The sequence below is a fragment of the Sebastes fasciatus genome, chromosome 3 (assembly GCF_043250625.1).
Source record: "Sebastes fasciatus isolate fSebFas1 chromosome 3, fSebFas1.pri, whole genome shotgun sequence".
Classification (NCBI taxonomy): Eukaryota; Metazoa; Chordata; class Actinopteri; order Perciformes; family Sebastidae; genus Sebastes; species Sebastes fasciatus.
The window spans coordinates 14177775-14192735 of NC_133797.1; the positions used below are offsets into that span (position 1 = coordinate 14177775).

A 14961-nucleotide genomic window follows, 5' to 3' on the forward strand; every position below is an offset into this window, starting at 1 on the left:
TCTGGGTTACAACAGCAGCTCCCTTCAGTCACAACGACAAGGAGTCGAGAGGGAGGAAGACCATAATGCGTTTTAGAAAAGAAAAGAAAAGACAGACTATAAGTCTGTTCTTTTGGAAAATAGGCTCGATACAGCATTTATTTTGACCCATAAATATTTCAGAGTAAGTCGGGATGTGCTCTCCATGACCAGCTGGGGACGTGTGCCTGCATTTGCTGGTAAGAAGCAGGGGGAGGAGGAAATATCACGCTATATCTGTCCTGGGACACTCTCCAAGGTAAGTGCTTGGGATGAGTGTGTGAAACTGTGTGTGTGTGTGTGTGTGTGTGTGTGTGTGTGTGCGCGTGCGTGCGTGTGTGTGTGCGCACACGGTGGGGTTACAAATAAGACAGGGAGGCAGATGGGCATATTTATAACTCTGCTGATAAACAGACAGACTGCAGCTCCCACAAACATGGTGGTTCGTGGCAACAGGAAAAACAAAAGACTGAAACTCTCTGCTGGCAACTTCTAGGCTCCAGGACGACCAAAAAACACTCCAGGCAGTTCAGATCAGGCAGAACCTGAAACCTTTGGCACTGAGTGATCACAACAGAAATCAGACCATACAAGATCAGCACCTGAATATAACACAGTAAACAACTGCAGTCGACGGTGAGGGAGCAGATCTTAGAGTGAGAAATTGGGGATATCTGACGAGAGACAAAGGAGAGCAGTCATGCCAGGCTCAGGAGGAGCAGAGTGAGTGAAACAGCTGCATTTGTACAGTATATGTATGGATATGCTTAATATTTATTATAGTATACATGTTTTTGTCATAAAACTGGTGTTAATAAATTCTGCAGATGATCAAGTTTTAAAATATATAGAATTTGTATATTAAACTCAAAGCTATTGACAAATCAACAAGATATTTTTCACGCTTGTATAGTTGCTAGGTGCAAAGCCAAAGAGAGTCTAAATACAGCTCGGTGTCACATGAGGAAATAAGAGCTACAAGTGCAGAGCCTGCGTGTCAGAGAGTCATAATGTGTCTCTTGTTTGGAAGCCCAAAGGGAGAAGATTTCTCCACTGCCATCCTGAAGCAGAAGCACAGGCCTAACAGACTCATTGTGGACGAAGCTCTCAATGAAGACAGCAGCATTGTCAGCCTGTCGCAGGTCTGTGCGTCTGTTGGGGTGTAAATTAACAGCATATATCCTGGTCATGTTTCTATGTCTTCTGAGATGTGAGTGTGTGTTTGCACTATAGAATAAGACAGAGGAGCTGCAGCTCTTCCGGGGGGACACGGTGGTGTTGAGAGGGAAGAAGCGGCGCCAAACGGTGTGCATCGTCCTGAATGATGACACCTGTGGGCCTGAACGAATCCGCATGAACCGCGTGACGCGCAGCAACCTGCGTGTCCGGCTCGGTGACGTCATCAGGTATAGATCTCACATCATGTGAGGTTTGACAATGTTATTTGAAATAACCAGGATGTTGATGTGTGTTTTATCACAGTATTCATGCCTGCCCTGACATCAAGTATGGGAAAAAGATCCATGTCCTCCCAATAGATGACACCATTGAAGGTCTGACGGGAAACCTCTTTGATGTTTTCCTCAAACCGTTTTTTCTGGAGGCTTACCGGCCCATACATAAAGGTATACTACTACCTGTGCCGCTGGTCTTGACACAGTAAAACAGCTCTGTTCATCAAATGATCCTGCGAAATCATCACTTCAACATCACCTAGAGCACATTAAGAGGCCCCTGTACTGTATGTGGTGACTTTTTTTTGTATCTGTGTTGCTAGATGACATCTTCTTGGTGAGGGGGAGCATGCGGGCGGTGGAGTTCAAGGTGGTGGAGACTGACCCCAACCCGCACTGCATTGTTGCCCCAGACACTGTCATCTACTGCGAGGGAGAGCCAATCAAAAGAGAGGTCTGTGACCAGCTCTCTACTATAATACTAAGTTCATAAAGTATACAATATGTACTTACCTAAATGCATTATTTTGGTAGTCAGTGGGCTGGTTGTACTAACAGGAAATGATCCAAGGTGTACACCGTCAGACGTCAGTCAGGCTGAAACTTTGGAACAAATCCACCAATTTCAAATTTGAAAAGTATTTATTAGTTAATTGTTTGTTTTCTAAACTGTTGTTAAATCCATTACAAAATATATTTTGTCGCTTTTTCCCAGCTATACTTCACTCCTTTCTTAACATAATACATTGCATTGCAGAATAACTCCATGAACACCACACTCAAAAATGTGTGTGTTGGCCCTAATATTCTTAATTCATGTCATTTTTCTAGTGTAATAGATCTACATATTGAAAACTATTAGAACACTGTCTATAGCAGGGGTTCTCAAACTTTTTTGGGGCCAGGGAACCATTACATTACTTTTCTAAGGACCACCTCATAATCGTATTAAGCACATTCTTACTACCATTTGTACTCTTAGATTGCATTGGAACTATCTGTATTGTAAAACCTTTCAACCTAAATACTTCAGACTTTCATAGTGATAAACAGAAACACATTTCAATCTAATCATGTTAAGATAAAATTATTTAACTTTAAACAGAGGGTCAATTTTATTCAAATTGCATTTGGACTCAACTTCACAGCATTTGTAGCCTACATTTCAAGTAATAGATCTTAAAAGCTTTCATAAAATGAATAGTAGCAAGACTGGTAAAGTCCTAATAAATCCAGATATTTAATTTAAAACTGACTTTCAGTAAGTGCTTCAACTTTAAAATAACGAACTTATAGCTGTTTCTATTTTCTATTGGCCCAAAGCTAACATGGGTGGGACAATGGTCCCCATCTGTAGATATGCACTTTTTAATGGCACAGCACAATTTTATAATTTATAACTAATTATTTCGAGGACCCCCTGACAGAGTGCCACGGACCTCTCAGGGTCCCCAGACCCCACTTTGATAGTCACTGGTCTATAGTAACTGTGATACAGGGTTGTCTACAGACTTGATGCCCTCATGCAATTGATGTTCATGCTGCAAACATGTCTGGTCCAACTCATCCCATTGAGATGGACTTCAGTTGGGTTGAGATAGGAACTATGCAGACCAATGAAGTAAACTAAAGCCTCTGTGAGACGATGAAATAACTTCTGGAGGTGTCCTGGACAGCAATAAGGTTTAGCTACATAGTAGTGTCCAAATGATAATAATTATGTTTTAATGGGTCTATTAATGGTGCAAGGACAACATTACATGCACCTCAGGCCTGTGCTGTTAATGCCGGGCAGGATGGGGAGCTGCTGAAGCTCACCTGGTAGAGTCCTTACCGCAACGACCGAGGATTCGAATCCGACCTGTTGCCCTTTGCTGCATGTCATCCCCTCTCTCTCTCTCTCTCCCCTTTCAGTACTGTTTCTGTCACTATCAATAAAAGGCATAAAAACAAAAAAAAAGAATCTTAAAAAAACAACCCAAAAACAGGCATGAATGGATCCATGGATTCTTGCTGTTTACACGTAACAATGCTGCGACAAAAACTTCATCAAAGTCAGCAAAGTTATCCAGTTTGGGTGATTTCATGTGACCTTATATGGCATCAGGAACCGAGACGAAGAATAAACTCAACCAAGTCTGAATCTTGCATATCGCCCTGTGACAGGACGAGGAGGAGACCCTTAATGACATCGGCTACGACGACATCGGAGGCTGTCGGAAGCAGCTGGCCCAGATCAAAGAGATGGTGGAGCTTCCTCTCAGACACCCCGGCCTTTTCAAGGCTATAGGAGTTAAGGTGTCGTATACACACAGAAACCCTGATCCCATCCACTCTTATCCCTGCTTCCTTTGATTCTAACATCAGGTAATTCTCTTTTAATGACTCTTCTTCCCTCCTCTCTCTCTCAGCCCCCCAGAGGCATCCTGCTGTACGGCCCTGCAGGCACAGGGAAGACCCTGGTGGCCCGAGCTGTAGCCAACGAAACCGGTGCCTTCTTCTTCCTCATCAATGGTAAGGCTTTGTTTTCACACAATGAGAGCATTTGTACAGAGGAAGACATTAGCTGATCCTGCTCTCGCAAAGTGAGAAACTTCTCGTTGGTGATCTTATTTAGAGATCCGTGTAGGAGAAAATGTGTTTCACATGCTGTGCATTATTCTGTGACAAGGTCCTGAGATCATGAGTAAGCTGGCGGGAGAGTCAGAGAGCAACCTAAGAAAGGCGTTTGAGGAGGCGGAGAAAAACGCTCCGGCCATCATCTTTATTGATGAGCTGGACGCCATCGCTCCCAAGAGAGAGAAGGTAAACAATGGAGAACAAGCACAAAATGCCAGTGTCTGCTCTATATGGTCAGTGTACAGCTCTGTATGTGCAGAAACTGTCTGTAACATCTGTACAATCAAGTGTGTGTTGCTTTTGTCTGAATGCAAATACAGAAAAAAAGAGAAACAATTGCCTGTAACTTTGTGTGTGTGTGTGTGTGTGTGTGTGTGCGTGTGTGTGTGTGTGTGTGTGGCTGTCCTGACCAAAGCGTCTCAGAGCAGAGTCAATGCTGTTTGGTCGGTTTGTGGCTGCCATGACAACCACATGAGCTCTTTGCTTCAGGCCATCCATCAGGGTCAGGAGCTGGGAGACTATACGCCTCTCCACTTCGCCATGGGTCTACACACACACACACACACACACGCACACACACACACACACACACACACACATTTACAAATGGTGATGTCTCTCTCCAGGCAGGTTTGACCGGGAGATTGACATTGGAATCCCAGATTCGACTGGCAGACTGGAGATTCTGCAGATTCACACCAAAAACATGAAACTGGCTGACGACATCGACCTGGAGAAGGTGAGAAAGTGTAGCAGCCTGGGCCAAAAGAAACATAAAAACTTTTTTTTTTTAATTCTCTAATAATGACAGCTAAAACAATTAGTTAATCTGCTGCAACAATTTTGATAATCAGGTGATTTTGCAAGCAAAAACACCAAACATTACGTAGTTCCAGCTTTATAATTCTGAATTTGCTGCTTTTCTTTGTCGTGCAGTGTGTGATTTTTATGCACCAAACTATTAATTGAGAACGTAATTTGCAAATCAATCAATAATGAAAATAATCGTTACTTGCACCTCCAATGGAAATTGTTTAATGAGGTGTTCTGAAATATCCTCATGTTACAGGATTACCTTCTGGCCACAGTCATATCTGATGAGGATATTATTATTGTAATATATTTTAATATATTCCCCATGAAAATAAATTGGATGATTTTTAAATGTATAAGAATAACTGTATAACTATCTTTGCTGAGATAAAAGAGATAAGAGTGAATTTAAAATTGAATTTAAAATTGGGGTAATTGGGGTATTTTTTTATTTAATTAAATACAAATTATTTATTTTGGAGAGCATTACATTTACATGAAATCCACTGTATTTCTGTAACTTTTTACATTATATAATTAGACAGTAAACAGTATCATCTTAATGATAAGAGAGAGAGAGAGAGAGAGAGAGAGAGAGAGAGAGAGAGAGAGAGAGAGAGAGAGAGAGAGAGAGAGAATAATACTACTCAGAGAAAAGGGAAGATGGGAATTTATTCTTAGTATAAATGTGATGATCTGATCAACAAATATTCACTTTTAAGTGCTAACCTTCTGGCAATAACCGATTCAATTGAGTTCAATTGAATTCACTTGCATGCAGGTGGAGTTTCTGCTGCTGTAACAGCACAGCTCCAGCAACATCACTGGCATCAGCTTTTGTCTGTCTAACTTCAGTGTTGAAAAAAGGAGCTATAAACAAAAATGTTACCCTCAGCAAACACACCGCCTCCTGATGGCCTGATTGTCCCATTCTTGATATGAATGTGTGCAGTTTAATAAATTCATATTAATGTCCCTGAGCTATTTAACATATCTCAGATCGCCAAAGAGACCCACGGTCATGTAGGCGCCGACATGGCTGCTCTGTGCTCAGAAGCTGCTCTACAAGCCATCCGCAAGAAGCTGATCCTTATAGACCTGGAGGACGAATCCATCGATGCTGACCTGCTCAACTCACTGGCTGTCACCATGGATGACTTCCAGGTACACACAAGTGCAGACTTTTACTCCTCCAGACCGTTTGTGGGTGTATTAATCCCTTTAAAGAGCACAACTGTGCATCTCATTGTTTGTAAGCACACGATAAAAGCTAGACGTGAATATTTCTTAATGAAAGAATAAATGAAGAGAGGTGCATCTCCATTCCCTCACACTCATCATTTCCTCCGTCAGTGGGCTCTGAGTCAGAGCAACCCATCAGCTCTGAGAGAGACCGTTGCAGAGGTGCCTCAGGTGAACTGGGAGGACGTCGGAGGACTGAACGAGGTCAAGAGAGAGCTACAAGAGCTCGTTCAGGTGGAAGAAACACTCACACACCACCAGACTCTGCACATACCTACAAACACAAGCTCCATCAACAATCCCATCTATCTTCATCTCACCCCCCCAGTACCCTGTCGAGTATCCGGACAAGTTCCTGAAGTTTGGTATGACTCCGTCTCGTGGAGTGTTGTTCTACGGCCCTCCGGGCTGTGGGAAAACCCTGCTGGCTAAGGCTATCGCCAACGAGTGCCAAGCAAACTTTATCTCCATCAAAGGACCCGAGATGCTCACCATGTGGTTTGGAGAATCGGAGGCCAATGTCAGAGACGTGTTTGATAAGGTGAGAGCAGAGACAGGAGATAAAAATGAATAATCGTGGGTGGATAGACATTTGTTTCACACTGTGACCTTGCTGACCTTCTCTGCCTACAGGCTAGACAGGCAGCTCCCTGCATCTTGTTTTTCGACGAGTTAGACTCCATTGCCAAATCCAGAGGAGGCGGAGCCGGGGATGGAAGTGGTGCAGCCGACAGAGTCATCAACCAGATACTCACAGAGATGGACGGCATGTCGGACAAAAAGAATGTTTTCATTATTGGTGCAACGAACAGGTGCACATGTGGGAATTTTTGTTTAATGATGGTTTGAGAGGTGTGTACACTGGAAGTCATGATTCTCATCTGGCTTCCTTTACCCCTCTCGTCACACCAGACCAGACATCATAGACTCCGCTATCCTGCGGCCGGGCCGTTTAGACCAGCTCATCTACATCCCGCTCCCGGACAAACCATCTCGCACAGCGATCCTAAACGCCAACCTCCGCAAGTCCCCTATTGCACGAGTTAGTGATACTCACACACACATATGGAGATCTGTACAGCATCTTCCTCATGTACACAAGAGAGAGAACAGAAAATTATACATTGGTCTGTCCCTGTATACTGTAGATGACAGTGGTAAAATATATTTAAGTATCACAAGTACTCATTGTGAGGTTCCTAGTCTGCCTGTTTCCCTTTCCCTTTTGCTCCTCCTTTCTCCGCTTCCTATAGGATGTGAACCTGGACTACCTGTCCGGCATCACAGAGGGTTTCTCCGGAGCTGACCTGACAGAGATCTGCCAGCGGGCCTGTAAGCTGGCCATCCGTGAGGCCATCGAGGCCGAGATCAAGGCTGAGCGCCAGAGGCAGAACAGACCAGGCATCCCCATGGTCAGACTGCCAGGCTGCTTCTGCTGCTGCGTTGCATAGTTGCTTATTTACACCATATTATGTAAGGGATAATGTACAGCGAGCAGGTCATTGTTGTGAAATAAACCCAGAGAAGGCGATGGTCTTGCATCTTCCTGAAGGGGTTTATTTCACAACAATGACCGGCTAGCTGTACATTATCCCGCTTATTACACGGCCACTTACTTAAGAAATCAATAATTTGACAAAAAAATGGTCCGCCAGAGTCCGACATCATAACTGTTGCCATAGCAACGGTCTGCTGTAAAGAAATAACAGACCAGACCACGAACACCCTGATTTACCAATCAGAATTGAGTATTCAACAAAGCCGTGTAATAAAAAGTATTAAACAGGAGGTTGATAATTGGGTCTCTCTGTCTTTTTCTCTCACACACACACACACACACACACACACACACACACACACACACACATGTACCACTCCTCAAAGCAGTACCAAGCTGTGTGTGTGCTTGGTACAGAAAGAGACTGTGGAAGATAAAAAAAGTTCCCTAAAGGGCGGCTGTGGGTTTTGTATCTTTCAGCCTTTGGACTGGGAACACACACACACACACACACACACACACATACAGTGTATTGTTTCCACATGAAGTCCTCATAATGTTTTTCTCTGCCTGCAGGAAGAGGACTTTGATCCAGTCCCAGAGATCAGGAAGGATCACTTTGAAGAGGCAATGCGATTTGCTCGTCGCTCCGTCAGCGACAATGACATCCGCAAATACGAAATGTTTGCTCAAACTCTGCAGCAGAGCCGAGGTTTTGGAAACTTCAGGTACACATATGAAAGTGCAACACACGTGTCACCACAGAAAATGTAGTCTTGATTTCTTCAAGACACATTCAAGGCTCATTCCTCTTTTTTTTCCCCCACCTAGGTTCCCCTCTACTACTGGTACGCAGTCTGGAGGTCAGGGGTCAGGCTCTGGGTCAGAGAGGCCAGGCCTGTTCAGAGAGGAAGGCAATGATGATCTCTATCAGTGACAAAAACTCATCATATAGTTGAAAAGCTGCAAAATGTTTTCCTCTTCCACTGCTGTGCTCGGCTTCCTCGGAGGATTGGAATAATGGGAGTGGAAATAGCCAGACACAAAGGGAAACATGGGGATATAGTAGTTATAATAATCATAAAGAACCTTTTTTAAAAGACTTTTAAAAACATGAAACAAACAAGAAATCAGATGAAAAATGTCTAGAAATTAAGCTATCATATTCAATGCAAAAACCAAAACAATGATAAAATATTAGATGTGTGAACCATAATAACATCAAAGCTCTGGGTTTTCACACTGTAGTCGGTTTGCACTTTGAAAATTATGTAAGTTGTGTGTATGTGTGAGTATAAAATGTGATAAATAAATGTATTTGTATGCCTCTATGATCACTCTTAGGTTTATCTTGGGATACTGAATGCAGTATTTTTGTACTGGTACTGTGCACGCTGGCTCACTGTCACACTGTTATGGCTTACAGGGACACTTGAATGTAATGTAACCATTGTTAATGTTATTAGTAACACATGTGCTTTTCCTAATAAGTCAAAATATCTGCTGTGAAAGAGCCTGTTTGATTGAACACATATGAACGTGCATCATGTAGACACAATAAGAGAGTAATTAAGGTGTCAAGACTCTGATGACACAGGCTCCTCTTTAAGAGTCAGATTGATCCAAATGAAAGGGTCAGTTCACACAAATCACACAAAGATATATTTTCCCAGATATACCTACATTGTCTCAGTTTGATCTCAGTTTTTGAGGTACCAATACACCCCAATACAATGAAGGGTCTCAAATCATCAAAAAAGATTATTCTTTTTTGTTATCTAACTGTGGACAATTTTCACTATTTTTTCAACCTTTTATATCACAAAAACAATTTAAAACACAGTGAATCTGAGGCCTTCATGGCCCCTGAGGGTCTTGGGCCCTGGTGCAGTTGACAACTTGACTTGGTGGTCAAGCTTTGCTTGAAAATATTGAAAATTGAGCTTAAAGCAGCAGTAGGCAGAATATTTTTGGCATCATTGGGCAAAATGTCCATAATAACATTTCAGCATATTGTAATTCAAGTGTTCTGAGAGAAAACTAGACCTCTGCACCTCCTCATGGGGTGTTTCCAGGCTTTAAAAAATCTAGCGCGTAACGGGAGACTTTGGCCAATCACAGGTCATTTCAGAGAGAGGGCGTTCCTATTGGTTGGTCACTCAACAGAGGCAGCTGTCAATCACTCGTGAACTCTGATTAAATGGTCAAACTAGGCAGCGTTGGTCAAATATGGATCAATATTCTGTTACTGTAATGTCTATTTCTCGCCTCAAATGTTTTCAGAAACAACTTGTAGTGTACTGTTTAGCTGTAAGATCAGAGAGTTTGCTCCGGCTGGTGGGCGGTGCTTGGTATTTCCTCAACTTGATCTCAACATGGCTGCCGGGTCACAAACTTTCTCATTTTACAGCTAAACAGTACACTACAAGATGTTTCTGAAAACATTTTAGGCAAGAAATAGGCATTACAGTAACAGAATATTGATTCATATTTGATCAGCGCTGCCTAGTTTGACCGTTTGACCGGAGTTCGCGAGTGATTGACAGCTGCTCAGAGACGGCAAGGCTCCAGCTCGGCTCTGATTGGTTGTTTTCCTCCGGTCTGTGAAATCTTGCAGATGCCATTAGGAGCACCGGAGGACACAGAGGCACATGATTTTTTTCCAGATTACCTGTCTCATGCACTACTGTCAGGATATAATGACTGTTTTATTAAAAAAAACTTTTTTTTTTTAAATCATATTTGCTCCAATTCTACCCTCTGCAGCTTTAACTGTAATTTTTGTCTGGTCACATCATTAAATAGGCAAGGCAAGGCAGCTTTATTTGTATAGCACATATCAGCAACAGGGCAATTCAAAGTGCTTTACATAAACATTCAAGAACATTGCGACAAAGTGCAAAAGAACATTAGGACATAATTAAAACAGTTATAAAAACATAAAAACATTAAAGATTAGAATATAAAAACAAGCTAAAAATAAAAGCTAGGATAGAAGCTAAAAGAGAAAAAGCTCTAGTGCAGTTTAAGATCATTATCTGGTTTAATAAAAGGCAGAAGCAAACAGGAAAGTTTTAAGCTTTGATTTAAAAGAACTCAGAGTTGGAGCTGGTCCTGCAGTTTTCTGGGAGCTTAATAAAATAACAATACATTTAAAACTGAACAAGTAGTTCTACCAGTATTAATTAGTAAACAACACAAGTTATTTGCCACCCAACCTGCCAGCGGAACCTTTGTTACTTGGCTAGAGGGGAGGTGTTTCCCTGTAGCACCGCTCTGCTGTTTATTTCCGGTGCGAGGCGGAAGTGGCAACAAGGGGCTTGTGGAGGTGACCGAATGGCAGACAGCTGAATCTCTTAATGAAACATTACATTAACAACGCGCCAGCAGCAGACTAAACACATATTACCTTTCTCTAACAGAGTGTGAAGATGGGAGCTCACCTGGTCAGACGGTACGTCACCGAGACGGACACCGAGCCGGACCCGAAGAGGAAGTATGAGAACGACCCTCAGCTGGGCTTCACGGAGAGGAAGGAGAGAGGTTAGTCTGCACAGAGACACTACGACTATAACTATAACAGCATCCTACAAGGTGTTCATCATCATCTGGAGGGAAACAGACCTCCTTATCAGCCATGATAGCTGTGAGCTGACATCACTGAGCTGAGCTGGTGTTTTATAGGAGTTCAGTGTCAGGTGAGCAAACCATCAGATAATATGTTTATACTAGACTGCAAACAGTCTTTAAAGTACAGATTTTTTTTTTTTTATATATATATATACTTTATTTTGTCCCTTTTTTCAAGGCTGTTTTCATATATGCAATCCACTGTTCGTAATTACAACAGTCTATAAACCAACTTTTAAGTAGATGAGCTTACAGACAAACCCATCAAGTACACTATAGAGAAAACAACCTCAACGTTCAAAACAGAAACATAACCAAGAAAAGAAATAACAATAATAATAATGACAAAAAGAAAGAATAGAGTTAAAAAAACAAACAAAAAAAAACACACATAACAAAATAACAAAAAAAAACAATAGTAATACAAAAATGAGAGTAATAATTAATGAAATCAACAAATAAGTTAATAGAAAATAAAAAGGGGGGAGCGCAAATGTATAGTATCATTTACATGGGCACACACATGCATCCTCCTTAACGTCAGGTCACCTCCAAGCATATGTATATGTGCATTAAAGTACAGATTTCTTAAGGCACTTTGTATGAGACACGAAGGAGGCAGAGCTCTTACACCTCATAACAACAATTATATTGTACATAAATTAAGGAAATAAAGGTAATAAACATAATACACATTATAAAACATGTACAACTAACATTCAGAAATGTGCCACAATGTTTTTATGTAATTATCCATGAAAAACCAAATTATTAACAAATCAAACTAAACCTGCTTTATGTTGCACAATAGAAATATAATAAATAATCTGTGCAAGGTTGAAAGGGGTCAATCTCATTTTCAACACAAGTACGAGTGTTGTGTCATCTGCAAGAAGCAATAAACACTGTGTAGATGTAACGTTACTACCCAGATCTACCAAATGTGCCTGGTGGTTTCAAAAGACAGAACATCATATTGAACTGTAAGGTGTATTTCTGCACTATATTGATGCTTTATGCAGACACATTTAAAGATAAAAGGTGAAATCCATCTTAAAACTACAATTCACATACAGTCAGGGTCTGAAATTAACTTTTTTCACTCCCTGCCACTGTGGCAGGCGAGTATTGTTTTTGTCTGCCACTTAGAAATTTTATCTGCCACTTTTGAAATCTCTGCTAAATGAAGGAATAACATTTTAGATCTGATGTCATTCAATGTTCGATATATTTTACACAAAAAACATTATATACACGGTAAATTACAGTGTTCAAATTACACCGTGGAGGGAGGGTAATGTACACAGTACTGTATTGTACTGTACTTTGTTATTGTCATCTATAGTGGTTATTTGCATAAAAACACACAATTCAAATGATTATAATTATTTAAATATTTGCTTTGATTAAAAAAAATCTTGTAAAGTTGTTATGAAGTTAAACAAGTCATAATTCCCTCTCTAATATCTATTTTATATTGATGTGAAAACATCTCCTTCAAACAACTGGATTCATTCAAGTTTCTCTCCAAAAACTATGTTTTACGAGATTACATTTGAACACATCATGATAACGTTGTAATTTACCTTCACCCAATAGTCCTTTTTTTCCTGAGCAGACTTTGAATGTCTCATAATAATATCTTAATGGCACCTCCGTTAACGTTAGTAGCTCCGTTATTTAACCAAGCAGGACTGTGCGGCCCACCAGCTGCTCACAGCTAACGTTACTAACTCTCCTCTTGCTGATTACAACACAGGTTTGTTGTTCACAGTGTGACATTATCAGGTATAGAGAGGGTGAGTCCCCTCAGGTTTAGTGGTAGTAGCGCCATGCTGTTGAGCGTTTTTTTTTTTTTTTAACCGAATCATGACACAGCGTGCGTATGCGTCATTGTGCAGCGTAACTGCCGGAAAGCATCAATAAGAGAAATCGATAGTCACGGAGGCATGAGATGCCAAGAAAGCAGACAACTACGGTTCTCTATTCCCATCACTAGAGTTTTCGCTGCCTGCCAAAGTGGCAGGTGTCCTGATGATTTCACCCGCCACTGCCAACAATTTACCCGCATTTGGCGGGTGGCGGGTGCTAATTTCAGGCCCTGCATACAGTACATCTCTGCTGGAGAGCGAATTTTCATTTGGCAAATTTATTAAAGTTTAAAGTCTGAACAGTAAAGAGAAATCATATATAACAAATGATGTAAAAAAATCAATAGAGATACTTACAGAACCTGTGGTGATTTAGATGGGATTAGCACATGTTCTGTTTCATAACTGTAAGGCCTGAAATAAAACTGATTTGGAAGTCATATTTCAAGCAAAAAAAATACCTCAGGACGTCAGTGTCAGTGTGGACCTCACTTAAAAAATGTTACATTTCCATTTACAATCTAGCTTGAGTGGTGCATGCATGGAAAGGCTTTGACTCAGTTAGTAAAACCAATTCAAATGGGACTGTGCCATTAAAACCAGTCATTGTCTAATATGTGTATAGAATAGTATTATGATCAATATACAGAGCCTCTACCCTGGACAGTACTTGTATTTATTCACTCCTTAAGACTCCCTCAGCCAACCATATAGTTACATCAGATCCTTGTTCATTGAAAGATGACCATGAAAATTTGTGTCCGTTCGTCAGAGATGGTAGCGAGCCAGGAGCAGATGAACTTGGCCCAGCTGCCGTTGGAGCAGAGGGACTACTGTGCCCAGCACCTCCTGAAACTCATGAAGTGCAAGAGGGACAACTGGCCCAACTTTCTGGCCTGCAAGCATGAGAGACACGACTGGGACTACTGTGAACATCAGGAGTAAGTATTTACAGTAGAGTAAAAGTTAAGACATTTGAAAGGTTGGGTTAAGTCGGTCTTTTGTAGGGTGGACTCTCCTAGACCAGCTATTCTCACTGTAGCCCACTGGTGGGCCACATAGTGCCATCTAGTGGGCCGCTGAGGTATTGCCAAATGGTTAGATTAATTAAAATTTTTTTGTGGGGTAATTTACAAAGCTACTTTTATTTCTAAATGTGCTCAAGAATTCACATGAATAAAAAACGTCAAATTAAAATGCATATTTAACATTACCATTTACATTTGAATATCACCACCATCATCAACTGTAAGCTTCCTACAGTCAGCAGTTGCTAATTCATGAACTTTAATCTTTAATCTTGTGATTATACACATCCACCTTGTCATTAACTATGAACCCTGTGTTGTTCTGCCTCCAGCTATGTGATGCGTATGAAGGAGTATGAGAGAGAGAGGAGGCTCCAGCTGAGGAAAAAGAGAATTGAGGCTCAGGCTGAAGCTGCATGATCAGTGCGTCCTCTGATGCTTCTTCTTCTCTGTATATATGTGCTGTTGTTAACAATAAACAATATTGTTTAAGCTCTACAAAACTCTCCGTCTTATTAATGTCAAAACATACAGTAATCCTCTAGCTGACATCACCAAAAACATTAGTGTGATCTTTATCCACCATTTGGAATGCTGGTCCGAAGATTGTTCCCTTACTCCTGCTACAAAATTTGTCAATCATTATTAATTTTAATTGGTTTCCAAATTCTTGCAGGTGTGACCTTTTTGACAAACTGCCCTATATTTTGAACATGTGCAGTTGGAACCAAATGTAGGTGACACATGCAAATTTCAATTTACAAACGTACGGTGATGCAATACAAAAA

The 14961-nt window shown here is 41.1% G+C and overlaps 1 protein-coding gene and 1 pseudogene across 1 annotated transcript; both read left to right on the top strand.

Annotated features, from left to right (window-relative positions):
- The first annotated feature begins 329 nt into the window (after positions 1-329).
- LOC141764148 (transitional endoplasmic reticulum ATPase-like) lies at positions 330-8975 on the top strand (annotated as a pseudogene).
- Positions 8976-10836: 1861 nt separating this feature from the next.
- ndufb7 (NADH:ubiquinone oxidoreductase subunit B7) lies at positions 10837-14676 on the top strand. The gene is made up of 4 exons (XM_074629127.1): positions 10837-10972; positions 11067-11187; positions 13918-14086; positions 14506-14676. Exons 2-4 carry the CDS (start codon positions 11076-11078, stop codon positions 14591-14593), a joined length of 369 nt encoding a protein of 122 aa, XP_074485228.1. The 5' UTR covers positions 10837-10972; positions 11067-11075; the 3' UTR covers positions 14594-14676.
- Positions 14677-14961: the final 285 nt, after the last annotated feature.